Source organism: Lactuca sativa, chromosome 8 (genome assembly GCF_002870075.4).
Source record: "Lactuca sativa cultivar Salinas chromosome 8, Lsat_Salinas_v11, whole genome shotgun sequence".
NCBI lineage: Eukaryota > Viridiplantae > Streptophyta > Magnoliopsida > Asterales > Asteraceae > Lactuca > Lactuca sativa.
The window spans coordinates 288,457,093-288,475,877 of NC_056630.2; the positions used below are offsets into that span (position 1 = coordinate 288,457,093).

The 18,785-nt window shown below is 36.8% G+C and overlaps 1 protein-coding gene across 1 annotated transcript; it reads left to right on the plus strand.

Moving 5' to 3' along the window:
- Positions 1-1,948: 1,948 nt before the first annotated feature.
- Positions 1,949-2,386, plus strand: LOC128127999 (uncharacterized). The gene has a single exon (XM_052766755.1). It carries the CDS (start codon positions 1,949-1,951, stop codon positions 2,384-2,386), a length of 438 nt encoding a protein of 145 aa, XP_052622715.1.
- Positions 2,387-18,785: the final 16,399 nt, after the last annotated feature.

Below are 18,785 nucleotides of genomic sequence, written 5' to 3' on the forward strand. Positions count from 1 at the left end.
TTTATTTAAATAAACACACCCCCAACCCCACTCCCTCATCTTACCTTACCTATCTCACTATTTTTCTATATTTAAATAATAGTTTTTTTAGGTAAGACACTGACCAAATGTGTAACAAAAACAAACTGTAGAGACTTTCTGAGTTAAAAAGATAAATTAAAGACCAAACGCGCAAATTACCCCAAACTATAGGGACCACTCGTGTATTTTACTCTATGAAATATTTAATTTTAGCTTTATCTTAAAAAAATCTTTAGATTTCTGGGTATTAGAGCATCAAGATTGATAAGTTACTCTAAAAATAGCTAAAATATTATATTTCTATTAAATTAATTTAAACAAAATTATCATAAATTTTCCATTCATGGAGAATTTTTCAAAAATTCTTTTAAATTAAATAAACGATTATCAATTTTGTAATACATTTTTATAAAAATCTTTCATCTAATTTATGGCATACACTATATTTTTAAAAAATAAAACATTAATTAACAAAGACATTAATGAACTATATAAACAAATTACAATACGGAAATGAAAATGATAATTATATTAGGTTGTTGATGTTTTTGAGGTCCAAAGACATTTTATGGTAACATAATGCACAATGTTAGTATAGAATGTAGTATTTTCTTCGTCCTTGTTTTTCATTTGAATTGGTTGTAATTCTTACATGCTTTTTGTAAATAACATTTTAACAAGAACCTTTAATTAGACTCGACTTTTCCTTCAATTTTGGTAAAAATGTAACAATTCTTAGGACATTTCTTGTTGAGGTCAGTAAAGTCTATACACATGTGTAAAAACTCGTCAACGTTCTTGACCGTATTGGATTTGCAATCCCGACAACAAACAGTGATTTATTTAAGATAAACATCTTCAGAAGTTTGTTGACTTCAAAATTAATTATCTCACTTTGGTTTCCGACTTGACTTATTTTCTTTTGTTTGATCGTGCTATAAGGTCTTGTGGTATACATACCACGAATGGAATCGTGGTCTAGTTGGCCACGATAACGGATCGCGCACACCACCCCGACGTTCCGTGGTCGGGCGTGGTCGTGCTTCTTCGTGCTCCCGACGACGGATTCAAACGAACAATGTGATTGGTTGTTGGGTTTTTTGGCCGTTGAACGGCTATTTTGGTCGTTTCCTTTTTTTTTCAAACTCAATTCACTAAATATAAATAAACCTTCTATTATAGCAAAATTTACACCTCATTCTATTCTCTAAAACCACAAAACACATACACATGGATTTCACAATACATATGGAATTTTTAAAAAGTTTTGACTCGGATGATGACGTAGAATTCGTCAAGACATTCTTCAACGTTGTGCAATACATTCACGACGAAGAAAGTTCGAATGCAGCTCGTACAAGGGCGGTCGTCAATCTTGATCGCCAAGCCGCACACGACTTATTGGTACGTGATTATTTTGTCAATAATTGTCTTTATAATGACGACTCGTTCGAACGTCGTTTCCGTCTGAATAAGACTATATTTTTACGTATTAATAATGCTTTAGAATCTCGTTATGATTTTTTCAAACAAAAATCCGACGCTAGAGGAAGAATGAGTTTCAGTAGTATAAAAATGTGCGGCTGCTCTTAGGTATTTAGGATACGGTATAGCATTTGATGCATCTGACGAATACTTGAAAGTATCCGAGAGGACCACAGTTGAATGTGTAGATTGGTTTCTGCATGTGTTTATGAGGTTTTTCACGAAGAATATTTGCGCAAACCTACTCAACGTGATATTGAGAGATTATATTTGGCTCATGAAGAGAGGCATGGATTTCTGGGTATGCTTGGCAGTCTAGATTGTACGCATGTGGCTTGGGAAAAATTTCCAACTGCATGGCGTGGTCAGTTCACTCGAGGAGATATAGGTGAACCAACTATCATCCTAGAAGCTGTTGCATCTCAAGATTTGTGGATATGACATGCCTTTTTTTGGAGTAGCGGGGTCTAACAATGACCTTAATGTTCTTGACCAGTCTCCACTTTTCAACGATATTTGGACCGACAAAACACCTGATATGACGTTCACGGTGAACGGGCACACGTACAAATACAGTTACTACATTGGCGATGGGATATACCCGGATTATTCTACATTGATGAAGGCATACTCAGTTCCTCGAAGTGAAAAGGAAATTTTTTTTACAAAAAAACACGAATCGATGAGAAAGGATATCGAGAGGGCATTTGGAGTTCTTAAGCAGACATGGCATGTAGTGAAATATGCTACACGACTCTGGGATAAAGAAAGAATTAAACGAATGGTCCTAGCATGTATTATAATGCATAATATGATTATTAAAGATGAAGGTCGAGCGATTTGCACGTATGATCTGAACGACGTTATCGTTCCAATTTAGGAGTTCGTACCCGGAACGAATGCTTTTTTAGAGCGAGTTGTTAAAATTCATAACAGTGAAACGTGTTTCAATATTCGAGAAGATGTCGCGGAACATTTGTATCAACGTTGAACGACAATTAGGATTTTTATATGTATGTTTGTTTTTTTAATTAATGTAATGTTTTTTTTCTAGATTAAGTAAGTAATGTAGTTTGAAGTTGTTATTTTATTTTTATAATTAATGAAAAAATAGTTTAAAAAAATGAATGTTTTTTAATTATAAAAAATGTAATTTTATTGTATTTTTGAATTAAAAAAAGATAAAAATAATGATGTGGAGTGGTGTATTAGTGGTAGGTATCAAATGTTAGTGGTAATAGAATGTGGTGTTGATGTGGCACCCACCATATATATGGTATGTGGTGGGTATAACGGATCATCTAAGATATGTTGTTGAGATTATGTTTGATAATACCCCGTGAGATTCGCACAATATTAAATAGTTCCCGTGCACAAACATCTTAGATATGTTCGTAGGGATTTTTCCAACTTGTATCACGCATCGGGTGGAAAATTTTGTTAATCCAAATAGCAAGAAGGTCCTCGTATATAAATCATTTATAATTTATAATTTCTTCATGACACTACTCTTCCAACCGGGTTAATTTAAAGATGTGCATCATATAAATTATTTATGATTTCTCCCTCAACCTAATCTTCCAACCTGGTTCATTTATTGTTACTCGTGATTACGTCTTAGCGTCATAATCTACATTGTAGCTATTTTTATGGTGCACTAACCACTATGTAATTCCTTTCGGTATATCACAATATTTGAATTTATTTAAGAGTTTTGTTAATCCATTATTTGTCATATATATTTGATTTTTTTAAAGAAGAAAAACAAAACAGAAGCCTGATAAGATTTTGAAGCTTAAAAATACAAACATACATGCTTGTGGCCTGCTTACAAAACTTATAACATGTATTCCATTTTCGAAAAATACAAAAATAATATTCTTTAGTTTTATTTTAAAATATTTTTGATTTTTGGTTATTAGTAGTGTTTTAAAAACTGGTTTCAATCGGTCGGGTCACAAACAGGACGAGAATTGTTTAACAAAGACCGGTTGCATGCCAATTTCTAGACTGGATTGAACCGAACGTTTTTTCTTCAAAAAAATCGGGTTTAACGATGAGATAGAACTATTATAAAATTGTTTGAATCGATTTATTATACTTGGAAAGTTGATTTCATTTAGCTCGTTAACAAAATAACTCATTTCCAAAGCAAATTGAACAACTTGATCAATCAGTTTAATCGAAGTGTACACAACTCGAGAGCGACACTCACTACCAATCACCCATCACCACAACCTACAACCCATTACCACCACCCACATCACCATCACCACCAACCACCACTCGCCACCACCTACCCATCACCATGACCCGCTTCCACCACCTATCACCCACCACTACCACCCCTATCACCAATCACTAATACTCACCACCACCACCCACCACCCTGTCTCCACCACCTATCATCACCATTTGTCACCACCACCCATCACCACCACATACCTCCACCACCCACATTCACCACCTATCACCGCTACCATCCCACCTATCACCCACCAAAACCACTATCTATATCCATCACTCATCACCACCACTCGTCACCACTACCCCACCTATCACCCACCAAAACCACCACAACCACTTGCCACCATTATCCCTGTGACAACCGTCAAAATTCGAGTCGGTTCTAGATTTGATTAAACTTAGTTGCACATATAGGCACGACACATACTAGACTTTGTAACTAGGAGCTATGTTATAACCTACTAGAAACTTGGAAACAAGTAGAATTGAACGGTGGCGAATCTAGAACCAAAAATCATATGGTTCCTTATGTAATGAAATTAAAAAAAAAAAAAAAAAAAAAAAAAAGGTAAAAAAATTACTAATGGTATCGAGTCGGGCCGTATGCCTTTAAATAGTTAAACATAACTTCAATATTTATAATAAAGTTTTACGTTTAAACTCTACTAGGTTTTATACCTTGAAATATATTCATAATTATATCGTTATCGATATTTTCTAAAACACTTTTTTTCAATATACAAACTTAAATTATCATTCAAAAATTGAAATATATAAAATATGGGCACGAGTCGGTGACGCCTAGTGGAGGGGAGACGGTGGCCGGTGGCCTGGCCGAACGGTGGACAATGGAATCGATTGATCGATCAGGCAAGCGAGAACGTGATGAAACGTCAAACGTTAGGAGATGTCGATCGGTGATCACGTTTCGTGAGTTTTTAAAAAAAATAAAATAAATGAATTGGGTTATTGGCTAATGAATAAATTTTAAATGGATTGAAAGTGAGCTATTTTAAGTGGATTAGAATATATAAAATTTAAATTGATATATATATATATATATATATATATATATATATATATATATATATATATATATATATATATATATCTTACACTAAATATTAATATTAAAAAAATAGGTAGGTCCTAGGACCTACCAACCTTCAACTTAGCTACGCCCCTGGAATTGAAGGATATTGTACTTCGATTTCACATTGATACATAACATCTATAGTTACTTTAACTATAACACATATTCAAATTCGGGTCATTCCTTGACTTGAGCATCTTTTCATGAATCATATACACACATCATGCATTTGACCTAGTAGTAGAAATTAGGTCCGAGTCTCGTAGGAACTTAAGTCAAAGTTGAAAACTAGGACTAATATACATGATTCTTCAATTTCGCTTGAATCTCAAAACCACTACATAGAATGCCAATGAAGTGATAAAAATAAATTACAAACATTATTTCTAAATTGAATAAGAGTTAGGAAACACGAAAATAATTTAAAGTCTCAAAGATTCAATTTATTTTGATATTCAAAGTTTATTAAACTCCAAAACCCTAAAAGCCATAAAGATCATATTTATAAACTTTAACCTTAAAAATTCTATAAAAATAGTTATGAAACTTATAATATTATCTTATAATAATTAAAATTTTGAAAATGCATTCAAGGAAAATAAAATTGAAGTCATTAACAGTTACCCTTAATTTATAAGTCAAAAAACAAGGTTTCATGAACAAAAAAAACTTGGTTAAGATGTATATTTTATAAAAAGTATGATATTTTTATAAAAAAAATTGAATTTTTTATAAAATTAAAAGAGAGGGAGGGCATTATACCCTCAAAAGTCGGCCACCCTCTCTCACCCTTCAATATTTGCCTTCCCAAAACACTTACTTCACCCTCACACTCCATTTCTCCACCCTTCACTTTCTCTCAGACATTCCATCACTTCATCTTCTCTCTATTCTTCCTCTCTCTCAAACTCACGAATTTTATTCCAGAAAATGAGTCCAAGAACACATCTTAAACTCTAAATCTTCATCATTTGAAGTAATATTAAAGGTAATCACAAATTTTCTTTCATTCCACTTCACTTTTCCTTCAAGTTTTGCTATTTTTCTTGGATTTTCTCCATCTTCTACTCCATTCTAATGAAAGATCTTAAATACATAAACATACACACACACACACACTCTCACGATTTTGATGATGATGGTGGTAGGATTTCATCCAAAAACAACATGCATGTTGTAAATGGTGAAATCCAAGGACCGAAACCTAAGTCAAAATCAACATAATGCACTTTTCTACAAGTTTTGGTGGAAAATCACCACATGCACTCTAAGTTTTCTTTAAAAAATTATTTTTGAACATTTCAAACTCATGAATGGTCATCAAACCAACATGCATGTGAAGATCTTCAAGCTTACATGCTAGATGATCAAAGTTTTTTGTTAAAAGCTTTCAAATATGTTCATAAAGGATTTATTCCCAAATAAATATCTAAAACTCTTTCTTTGATAATCCGATTTTTCCCTGAATCCAAACAACAAAATAAGATGGAACTTGTATGGGTGAGTATGTAAGGATCTTCATTTATAGGGTATTTATTTATTTGTTGTACAAATCGACATTGTAAGGGTCTTAGATGGACCTTGTATGGGTCTTTATTTACTTGTTGTACAAATCGAGTTTCTAAACCACAAAAGAATCTCCTGAAATGGTGAGCATGCCCATTTCGTTGACATGTAATTGAGTTTGTACCACTCGAATGACATTCATTTATTTGTTGTATAAATCTAGCTTCTAAACCACAATAACATCTCTTGAATCGGTCAATTGATTGACATTGTAACAAAATTGTAAATGTAATAACATAATTGAAAAAAAAATCGGTATCAAAATGATAATTTTGTGATTACATAGTGACTTTCTTGCAATTTGAAACTCAGCGTCAAAAATCAAAATTTTGGTAAGCTTAGTGACTTTATTGCAATTCGGAAAAAGTAATTATCAGGAAAACATGGAGAACCAGTCATTTGGTTGATATTGCAAAAAAATTGTAAATATAGTGACATAGATGTGAAAAAAAATAACTCGGTGTCAAAATCAAAATTTTGTGGTAATATAGTGACTTTTCTGGCAATTTGCATATATATATATATATATATATATATATATATATATATATATATATATATATATATATATATATATATATATATATATATTAAACATATTGTCTATTTCTTGAAAATTAAGAGGTACAATACTTATTACCTCATGTAAAATAATATTAAGCTTATAATCACATGTTATAAGTATACACGGTATTACCTTATCTCTTCAATGTTGCCCTAATCTTCTCTACGCACAACACTACACACAACAGCCACCGAAATCGAACCCCTCTTCTTTGCGTCTCCTTCCTGATCGCTTCAGAATCGACGACACCCTGGAAGTCCACCTTTTCTGTCACCGATGTCCGCTTCTACCTTCTGTCAATACGAGTAGTGTAACATCCCGAAATCCAGGTAAAGCAATTATATCTTTCCATTTTGTCAAGTTGTCAAAAGTGGTCCTTTGAAAGAGTTCTTGTAGCAAATGAGTACGATGGGCATACTGGGGAGTACTGTCACGGACCAAGTTTCTGGAAAATTCCGCGATCGTCTAGAGAACTCCGGAACGATCAAGTATATTCGAGAAGTCTCCGGAGAGATCAGGAATGCTCTACGAGACCCTGGAAGATGCTAGAATATTGTAGATGTCCGTGGAACAAAGGAGAACGATCTGGAATAATCAAGAGGACGCTAGACGAAGCTAGATCGACCCGGAAGACTTTGGAAGGATCTAGAACACGTTAGATCATATAAGAATGATTTGGATAATGTCAGGACGACTTAGAGATTTCTAGAGCATCGTATACAAGTCTACCATATTCTAGAGTCTTGTAAAATCTATGTATATAACAGGAAGAGTCTAGATTAGTCATGAATGATCGGGACCTAGAAACTTCCATTTGAGGAGGTGTAAGGTTCCTATAAATAGGGGGAGGACTCATTTGTCCAAACCATCAAGAAGTTGCCTTGTAAAGAAGTTGAGTTATATAATAGAAGCTTTATTGAAGTGTCCCTTGTCGTAACTCTTGCTTCCTAAGTTCGTTAGTACATCTAGATCGTCGAACTTAGCCTGACTTAGTCGGAGAAGCACTAAGTGGCACACGGTATTGACTAGTCTAAAAGAGTCATCCCGTGACACGTGGTATCAAAGCAAGGTTCGAGCAAGCAAGAGACCATTACGATGGAAGCAGCAAGTGAAGTATTCAACATTCCTCCTGTCGTCGAGGAGAAAGGAAGGAAGTCCAAGAAGAGGGATCAATCGGTAGATGCCTTGGCAAGCTTAGAAAACAAGCTTACAAGGACAGAGATTAACGTCTGTGAGATCCTTGAATGGAAGGATACCGTCGATCAATTCGTTGCTGAGATAAGTGACACGAGCGATGGATTGAAGGAGACCATCGGTGTCATCAAGGAAGAAGTCCTTGGACTTATCAACACCCTGCGAAGTGAGTTCCGTGAGAAGGTAGACGCATTACAAGCCGAAGTAAACCTGTGCAAGGCAACAATCACTAGAGGGACCATTGCAAGAACGTTTCCGCACACAGAAGCACCCAAACCATTGAAGTACGGAGGTAAACGCGAACCCAAAGAACTTAACGAATTCTTTTGGTCGATGGAATGCTACTTCAATGCTAGTCAAGTGAAGGACGACAAGACGAAGGTAGAAACAGCCATACTTTATCTATGCGAGAGTGCGGCTCTATGGTGGCGAAGGAAGCACGGTGATATTGAAAAAGGATTATATACCATAAACACATGGGAAGAATTCAATAGGCAACTCAAGAGACAATTCTGCCCACATAATGCTGAAGACATAGCGATGAAGAAACTTCGTGGGCTAAAGCATACGGGATCCATCCAAGACTATATAGTCGAGTTCACAAGCTTGATGCTAAAGTTACCCGACATGCAGGAGAAGGACAAACTTTTCTATTTCATGGATGGACTACAATCTTGGGCCTACAACGAGCTCAAGAGGAGAAATGTCAAAGACATTGACGAAGCTATTGCCGTGGCAGAAGATCTAATGGAATTTCGAAAAGAAAGCACGGTTAAGAAGAATAGTGGGGGAGAACAAACTATGACGGGACCGAAACCAAAACTAAACACACCCCAACCTTTAAATACGAAAGGAAAAGAAATTGAAGGAAGAAACCGAAGAGAAGAGGGACAGGAGATCAAGTGCTACTTGTGTGATGGTCCTCACTTGATCCAAGACTGTCCGAAGAAAAAAACTTTCTATGCGATGGTTTTGCAAGAAGAAGAAGACGAAGCACAAATAAGCTCAATGCGTTTTCTGAACTCAATATCGAAAGATGAGATAAAATCTTCTAAGAAGGAAGAAAATAAAGGAGGGAGTCTCATGTTCGTCGAAGTTACAGTGAATGCAAGGAACACTAAGGCGCTAGTAGATTCTGGAGCAACACATAGTTTCATTGCAGAGGAAGAAGCAAGGAAGTTGGGTATTCATTATACAAAGGAGTTAGGTCGGTTGAAGGTTGTCAACTCTCAATCTAATCCGATCCTCGGAGTTTCTCGTGGAATACCCATGAAGATTGCAGAATGGGAAGGGACCATCGACTTGATAGTGGTTCTGATGGATGACTATCGCATGGTACTAGGAATGGATTTCCTGGATATGGTATGTCCTTGGTCGTTTGAAAGAGACAACACCCTGTGTATAACCAAGGGATCAACTATCCATATAATTCCCTTTGAAAGAAGAAAGACAAAAGCTCGATCCCTTTCAACTATGAAGATGTGTTATGACCAGAGCACTATAATCAAGAAGAATATGAAGCCAAAAGGGGAAGTTCGAATAAGCGAGGCACGTTTGAAGGAACAAGGATCCATATCCCATATGACGAGTTACTCAAGGTTTTACGAGGCTGAGAGAAGAAATAGGATTCAAAGTACATCAAGAAATAAAAGCACGCCTTACTCGAAGAGATACTTTGGAGAAAACAAAAAGACACGAAGTAGCACCGTCACAACATCGAGACATATGTATAGAAGACTTGACGAGGACGTCAAGGGTTTAAGTGGGGGAGGGTGTCACGGACCAAGTTTCTGGAAAATTCCGCGATCGTCTAGAGAACTCCGGAACGATCAAGTATATTCGAGAAGTCTCCGGAGAGATCAGGAATGCTCTACGAGACCCTGGAAGATGCTAGAATATTGTAGATGTCCGTGGAACAAAGGAGAACGATCTGGAATAATCAAGAGGACGCTAGACGAAGCTAGATCGACCCGGAAGACTTTGGAAGGATCTAGAACACGCTAGATCATATAAGAATGATTTGGATAATGTCAGGACGACTTAGAGATTTCTAGAGCATCGTATACAAGTCTACCATATTCTAGAGTCTTGTAAAATCTATGTATATAACAGGAAGAGTCTAGATTAGTCATGAATGATCGGGACCTAGAAACTTCCATTTGAGGAGGTGTAAGGTTCCTATAAATAGGGGGAGGACTCATTTGTCCAAACCATCAAGAAGTTGCCTTGTAAAGAAGTTGATTTATATAATAGAAGCTTTATTGAAGTGTCCCTTGTCGTAACTCTTGCTTCCTAAGTTCGTTAGTACATCTAGATCGTCGAAGTTAGCCTGACTTAGTCGGAGAAGCACTAAGTGGCACACGGTATTGACTAGTCTAAAAGATTCATCCCGTGACAGTACGCTGCGCGTACTCATGCGCTTAATTTGGACGCGGACTCGCCTGGGTACGCTGGGCGTAATGGGTCCAGACGCAAACCCTAATATTGGACTTGTGCACTATATAATGGATTGTAAGGCTCATTTATCAGCATCCATATCATTGAGTGAAACCCTAAGAGAGCCTCTCAATCGTCCTTAGCTTGAGAGTGAGTGTTTTGGAGCTAAAAGTGCCTTGGTGTGTTAGTGAAGAAGAAGGAGAGGAGCTTGTGGAGGCTAGAGCTTGAAGTACAAGTTTGGATCTGAGATCTACAGAGGAAGGAGCTGCATTTGGAGGTATAAAGTTCAAAACTTTCCTCCTTATTTAATTAGATGATTGCATGGACCATTTTAGGGTTAAAAGTCCCAAAGGTGGAGACTTTATGAGTGTAATGTGCTCCATGGACCTAGATCTGTCCCATTTCAGTGGTATTTGTGTTATAAATCCATAAAGTTTCCATCTTGGTCGTGGATATGAGGTCATGCTTGAGTATTAAGCTTTCTAGTGGTAGGAAGTGGAGTATTATGGGTGTTAGTGACTTGTCCAGCCATGCAAATGTAACGCTCTAAAAATTTCAACCAATTTAAACTTTTCAAAAACAACTCGGTTCATAAAGTTATTACAAAAAGGTTTTCAATACAATCCTTATCAGAGTCTTCCTAGAACCACAACATAAAACATAATCATGAGGAGCGGTACGATCACGCCTTTGCCTTGCCACGGTCTCCTGAAGAACCTGAAAAACATTAAACCACAACTGTAAGCCCGAAAGCTTAGTGAGATACCCCCAAAATACCAACCACATATACCATACACGCACATCATGACATATCATAACAGAACACAGAACAGCCATGCACTTCGGGTCTACTGTGAGACTGGTTCGCTGCACCGACCAACAGTCCACCTGGTCCACCCTCCGAGTCTAGCCATATACATCGAGTCTACAGTGTGATTGGTCTGCCCGCACCAGGCCTTCAATCCACCTGGTCCACTCTCTGAGTCTACAGTATGACTGGTCCGCCCGCTCCGGGCCTTCAGTCGGTCTGGTCCACTCTCCAAGCCTCGGCACGTATGGTCCGCCCTCTTGGGGCCTACAACCTATCCGGATCACTCGCTGGGCCTTTGGGATAACCGGTCCGCCCTGGGTATGTTAGCCTACAGCACAAAGCAGGACCCGCCTCAACCCAAACCCCAGTCCAACAACCATGTGCACATAAACATTTAATCATATAACAATTCACATTCAATCAAGTTGATATAGCAGATCACATAACATATCATCATCCTAACCAGGATACCGACCTAACCGGTCACTAGCATAGCATCATCCTATATACCAGGATATCGACCTTAACCAGGTCTCTAACATATATCACCCTAACTACCAGGATGCAAACATATCAAAGCAATAACATAACAACGATACCCGGATCACAATTTGATAAAGGGCCGACCTTGGTGCCTTTGACCCTGTTGATATAGTGAGGATAACTCACCTCGCAACTGCCGAGTGAAAAGATAAGACCAAGATGCTCCGACCACTGACACGATCTCCACCACTAGTCGATACCAACACTGAACTCAAACAAAAGCCAACAATTACCAAAATTCCCCCGGGAAGTCAACTGGTCAGCCCTTGGTCAAAGTCAAAGTCAAAGTCAACCTCCTGACTGAGTCTACTCGCCGAGTCAACCTGATGACTCGCCGAGTCCCCATGCTCAGAACTTCCCCAATCCGTGACTCAACTCACCGAGTCACCCCGAGACTCGCCGAGTCCCACAACTCTGAGTCCCCTCGCACTCAACTCACCGAGTCCTCCCTTAACTCACCGATTCATGGCTCAACCAGAAGAAAGTTAGGACCTCACGACCAGACTCGCCAAGTCCAAGAACAGACTCACCGAGTCCAAGGCTATCTTCAACCTACTCGCCGAGTTCCTGCCCATCTTCAAGCAACTTGCCGAGTACACCTTTGTGACTCGCCGAGTGCCTCTTGATCTTAACCCATACAGAAGCCTTCCAAACCATGCAGTTGATCCAAACCATAGATCTACCCTTCTACAACCCATCCATCACATAAAGTGGCGAAATTTACGTGAATCCAAAGAGATCTAGGCATTTTACACTCTAGGGCTAGGGTTTGGGACAAGATGGCTTCACCCAATACTCAAGAACAGGGACTTTAATGCACTCTAGACCTTCTCCATTCCAGATCTGAGGTAGCAACCTCATATCCAACCTCCAAACTCAAAATACCACAAGATAATCTTTCCAAATACTCCAAAATGATGAATCTAGATGAATAACAGCCCAAGCAACGAAATAATACCTCGAAAGGAAGCTCCAACAGAAGAGAAATCCGAATCTTAGCAAAGCCCCTTGCTCCAAGCCTCTTAACTCTCCAAGATCTCCTCCAAAATCTCTTCTCCAAGGTTTAAATGCTCTCAAATCCCTCACAAACGCGCCTTACGGTTTTCTGGACTTCAAGAGAGGGTAAAGAGGCTGGGGAGAGGGTATAATGTCCTTTTTATAGGGCTCATCCTCCGAAATTAGGGTTTTCTCCACTCAGCACCTACTCGCCGAGTCCAGCCTCCGACTCGCTTAGTTAGCCACTTAACACGCGACTAGAGTCGCGACCCTACTCGCCGATTCCACCCATGGACTCGCCGGGTTGCCCTTCCACAATTACACTTTGAACCCTGAACTTGCACTCCTGAACTCGGGATGTTACAGAAAAGGCTTAAAGTCACCGACTTTATGGATTAAGAGGGTTATAAATGGCCAGATCTAGAAGTTGGACATGGGTCTTAACTGATTAAGACCCCAAAATGATTAGAGTCTGAAACTGGGAGTTACGTTGGGCGTAATCCCAGTACGCGCGGCGCAAGGGGTCGCGCACCCCGTTTTCTGTGAAGACACCGGGTACGCCCAACGTACATGTGTGGTACGCGCAGCGTAACCCGGGGAGTTGACTTTTGTTGACTTTTAGGGTTTGGTCAACTTTAGGGTCTTTGAGCCATGAGAGGGGTAAAATGGTCTTTTACCCTTATGAGAGTACTAAGAGAGGGAATAGCCTAGCCTTAAGGGATGTATTGATTTAGAGTGTTTAATTCATATGATTAGGCGGAGGCTAGATCGGATTTTACAGAGTTCGAGATTTTACCGAGTTACCCGAGGTGAGTCTTCTCACTATACTTTACCTAGAGTGGTAATTAGAGTTATGTGACAGAGTATTTTGTATGCTTTTGCATGATGTGATTTCTATGTGATTTATGCCATGTATGTGCCAGAGTTTTCAGAGTTAGGACCGGAAGGTCCACAGAGTTAGGGCCAGAGGGCCCACAGAGTTATGGGATTGGAGGGTCCCACTAAGACACATTGACCAGAGGGTCAAACAGAGTTATAGCCTCGAGTGGCTAATATGTGTTGTGTGTGGTATTTTGGGGAACTCACTAAGCATTTATGCTTACAGTGTTGTGTTATGTGTTTCAGGTACCAGTGGGGATCACGGGAAGTCACCGGCTTGATCAGTACACACATGAGGAGTTTTTATATTATGATCTTGGGATGTGATGTTATGATGTGACTATGTGATACAGTGATGTTTTATACCAATTATGAATGAAAAGGTGTTTTTAAAATGCAAAATTTTATTTGAAAATTTGGGTGTTACAAGTAGCCCTAACCCTATCCCGCTGCCACATTCAACCAACATCTGGTCGTCGTCACTACAACCTATTAGCGGGTCACTGTCCACCATTCTGTTAAAAAATAACTTTTTCCTAATTTTTTGTACAGAAATTGAAGACTCGAGTGGTGAAGAAAAACCTAAATCTTGTGTGGGGTGAAGATTTAACTCTCTCGATTGTAGAGCCTCTTCCCGTTAAACTCGTAGGCTATTCTTCAATCTCTTGATTCTCTTCCCCTAAATTGATTTCAGATTTTGAAACAATATTGTTGATACAGGAAGTATACGATAGGGAACTATTTTCAGCCGATGATAGAATGGGGGATGCAGAATTCGACTTTACTCCATGCTTGGAAGTTGTGAGGATGCATTTGAATTCTAATATCTTAAACAACACGATCATCACAACTGTGAAACCAACGAGGACCAATTGCTTGGCTGAAGAAAGCTACATAACATGGACAGATGGAAGAGTTGTCCAAAACATGGTTCTTAGATTGCGAAATGTTGAAAGTGGTGAAATTGAAAATAAATTTAGTTGGATTGACGTTCCTGGTGGTGGTAATAAACGTATGTAATTACTAATTAGCCCTTACTCCATTGATATATGCTTATGTAGTTATTTCACTGGTTTCTAGAGATCTATGTTGTAGTTGTAGATTCAATCTGTACAATGCAGGTAATGATCAAACCATTATAAATTGTCATTTTGTCTTTTATTAATAATATTTATGTAATTTTTTTTATTAAATACACTTTCATTTATCTTCTGGTGTAATTGTGTTGCAGGTGACTTCAATTGTTACAGAGCAATACTTCTTACTCCTCCTCTGACAATGGGGTTTTTGATGGAATTTAAGTTCATGTTGTCGTTTTGATAAAACTTTATGTGATATTTATTCTCTTTCCTCTAAACAATTCATACTTTATCTTTGCTGATTTTAAGGAGTGTTGTATGAATCAGAGGCATTAGTTCCTTTTGTCGGGTGCCACTTTTTTCCTACATTACATTGATGCTAAATATTTAGTGCAATCTATCTTCCTGCAGGGAGATGAACTATTAACTATCAATGGTGTTGAAAGTTAAGGTAGATTTACTTATAATTAAATTTCTCTTTGGTTTTGTTAATCAAATTTGGTGTATTCAGTATCTATTGTCACGATCGTTCCATTCAACATCATCTTTTATTGGAAGTTAATACAGAAACTATCCGCAACAATCGTATTCATAGCTGCCACAAACATTCATAATTATCCTGTTCAGGAGGCTTATCCTACTTATCCTCAACATTCTCATGCACCTGCAGCTCCCCCTGCACCTGCACCATCACCATCACCTATGGTAAACCCCATAAACCATAGAAGAAGCTTAACCAGATGTATTCAAGGTTTGCAGATAATTACACTTCATTGGAACAGGTAGAATTTCATGAATTTTTCTTATACAGTTTGCAAAATGTGATTTATCCTATCATATGGTCACTAGATATGTCGATCTTATATAATTTGGATAATTGATTTTGTCTTTAGTATTTTGATGACTTATGGTATGCTAATGATTCTTGGAGAGATTTTTTTTTCGAAAATATGTTATACTTTTGTAATATTATGCATTGTATTGTAGTCTGTGCAAGTTGTTGCTAAATTTTGGTGTGTGTGTGTGTGTGCGATAGTGGAAATTATCACATTCATACGGATTGTTATCTTGTATGTTTAGTTGAAAGCTTCCACAATTACTAAAATGACACTTCCGAATTTTTTGCACAAGTGACTGAAGGTCTTCCTCGTGTGGGGCTCGAATCTTCTAACCTAATTATTCGTATCGAATTCACTAAGAGCAATGAATGTACCGATAACATTACGTTATTACCCTTTTTGTTCTTTTTCCTTCTTTGTGATGTGATACCGTATAAGAAGCACACTAAGTCTAACTAACCAGTTACTTACAAATAGGTTCAAGGTCTTTTAATAGAAAAAGTCTACATCATATTGGAGATTATTTTAATCCCTATGAACAAGCAATAACCATTATTGGGAAACATTTGCTGCCTTTGATGAAGATAACTTGATTCCCTGTTATGGTTTTTGAGACGGTATAGTAATTTCATTATTTACAATTCATAATCTAATAAAAATATATCTTCATAAAAATCTTACAACTTTTGTTATTAAATGGCGGCATTAACATACAATCAAGATGTTTTATGCTTTTATCCTGAAGAAGGGTTTGTAATGGATTTGAGGAAGTCTTGAGTAGATACAGGGGACTTGTCACTCATTTAAAGCTTGCAGGTTTGAGATCTTATACTCTATAATTTGTTTTTTTATATCTTGAATGCTACATAAAATTTACCATTTTGCCCTTTTAACCTTTATGTTTGTATTTCTTGTTTTTACAAGAATCAGTATGTGATATCTTTGATTTCATCTCATATTTTTATATAATGCTTTCAAATTTTCATTACCAAAAGTTTATCAAGATTATATTATTGTTAGATTAATAAACCAGACGTTGATTTTGGTGTTTTGTTAATCATAATCTTTGAAGTGACCTGCCTTTGTGGAGTTTGTAGTTATGTTTACTAGATTTGGGGGGACACTAATGGTAGCTATGTTTATCAATCCGACTTTCATCCATAAGTTTTGAAGACAATATCTACATTTAATGCTATAAAAGAACAATTCGAAGGTCAACTTTTTGGTCGTTTTGTTGAGAAAAACATCAAATAATGCACTTTTTGGAGTATGTTATAGTTTGTAGAGTAAATTACTGAAATCGTCCCTGTGGTTTGGTCAAAATTGCACGTTTGGTCCCTAACTTTTTTTTTGCACTCAAATCGTCCCTGTGGTTTGATTTTGTTGCGTTTTTCGTCCCTGTGGTTTGATTTTGTTGCATTTTTCATCCCTTACATACATAAAGTTAGGGACCAAACATGCAACTTTTACCAAACCACAAGGACAATCCGAGTGCAAAAAAAAAAGTTAGGGACCAAACATGCAATTTTGATCAAACCACATGGACGATTTCAGTAATTTACTCTAGTTTGTATTTACTTAATAAATGCGGTTATGATTTTTCATTTATTTTATTTGAGGAATTAAATATAAGTTACATGAATCTTGAAGTAGGAAAACGACCATTTTGCACCCTAAAGTCAAATTAAAATACCTTTTGAATGGTTGAAATGTTGGTTCTATATGACACGAAATTAATTTTTATTACTTTATTTTATGCTTGCTTATTTATGGTTCCAATATGGATATAAGTAGAAAATAAAACAACATTAGTCAAATTAAGACCATAGGAACCAAAATGATGATCTATATGTCATTAGTTTAACTTTTGGTAGAAATTTTAAAAAGTAATTTTCAAATTTTGCTAGCCTTTTCACTTTTTCCTTTTTGGAGACCCATCATGAGAGTTGGTTTATAAAGTTTAGTTAAAGTATGTATTGCTTATTTAACTCTTCAGTTAACTTGTCATATATGTTGTTTGTTTCAGATGTTTGGCTATGTCTACAACAAAAATTTGGGATGTGAGAAGTGCACACGTTCTTGCACTTGGAGTAATTGTGGGAGCTAATAGAATTATATAATCTTGGTGATTCAAAGTTGAATATGGTTGGGGTACCTGACAAAATAGCATGGTTATAGGTCAGGTAACAAGCTATATTGTTCTGTATAATTTGAAATTGGATTATGGGATTATGATAGGTACTGTTTCTATTTATTCTAAATTTCTAATTCTCCAAAAACATCCTACACATTTTCTATTTCTAATTTTACCATGGTTTTTGTTATTAAATCTTTCCATCACTGTAGAAAGCATTGGAAATGCTACAAGGAAGACATTTCCCTTACATATCATCACTACCCTCACAAGTATGAGAATAAGCTAGAATGGGGAATTAACTTGGCATTTGAACATTAAAAGTATTGTTTTTTCTACTTTTAAACCGATAAGTGTATATTTCTAACTCAATAATTTTTTTTATTAAATCTTGTGTAGTCTGGATTTGGGTATCAATAGCAACTTATACTATGAATGAGGTCTGGTGCCCTAATGTCAAATTTCTTTATTCACATTGTTCAGAAACTATCCCCTTAACAAGTTTATTTCTAACTTGATATGTTCTTTTTATAAAATTGCAATGACATTTTAATTTAATTTATGACCATTTATTATTACAATAATATTCATTCCACGTGGGATGATGTAACCTTGGTCTGAACATTCTGGGTGCTTTCATATGATATGGGTGGTTCCTTAGTTTTGCTTTATCTCCAGTTTTGGTCTTAAAAACGAACCGGATTTCATTATTGGTCCTTAATTTCATCTTCCATAACAATTTTCGTCTTTGAATTAGTAAAGTTAATAGATGCTCATTTATTTAATATTGGCCGGTTTTCCGTTAAACAAAATCTGAGAGAAAAAATGTACATCATGGACCAAATATGTAGTTTCCTTCCAATTTTAGGATCAAAATTACAAAAATCAGCTATAGTC

What these genes read in the sequence shown, in the direction of transcription:
- LOC128127999 (XM_052766755.1), top strand. Translation starts at nt 1,949, where the DNA reads ATGCCTTTTTTTGGAGTAGCGGGGTCTAACAATGACCTTAATGTTCTT.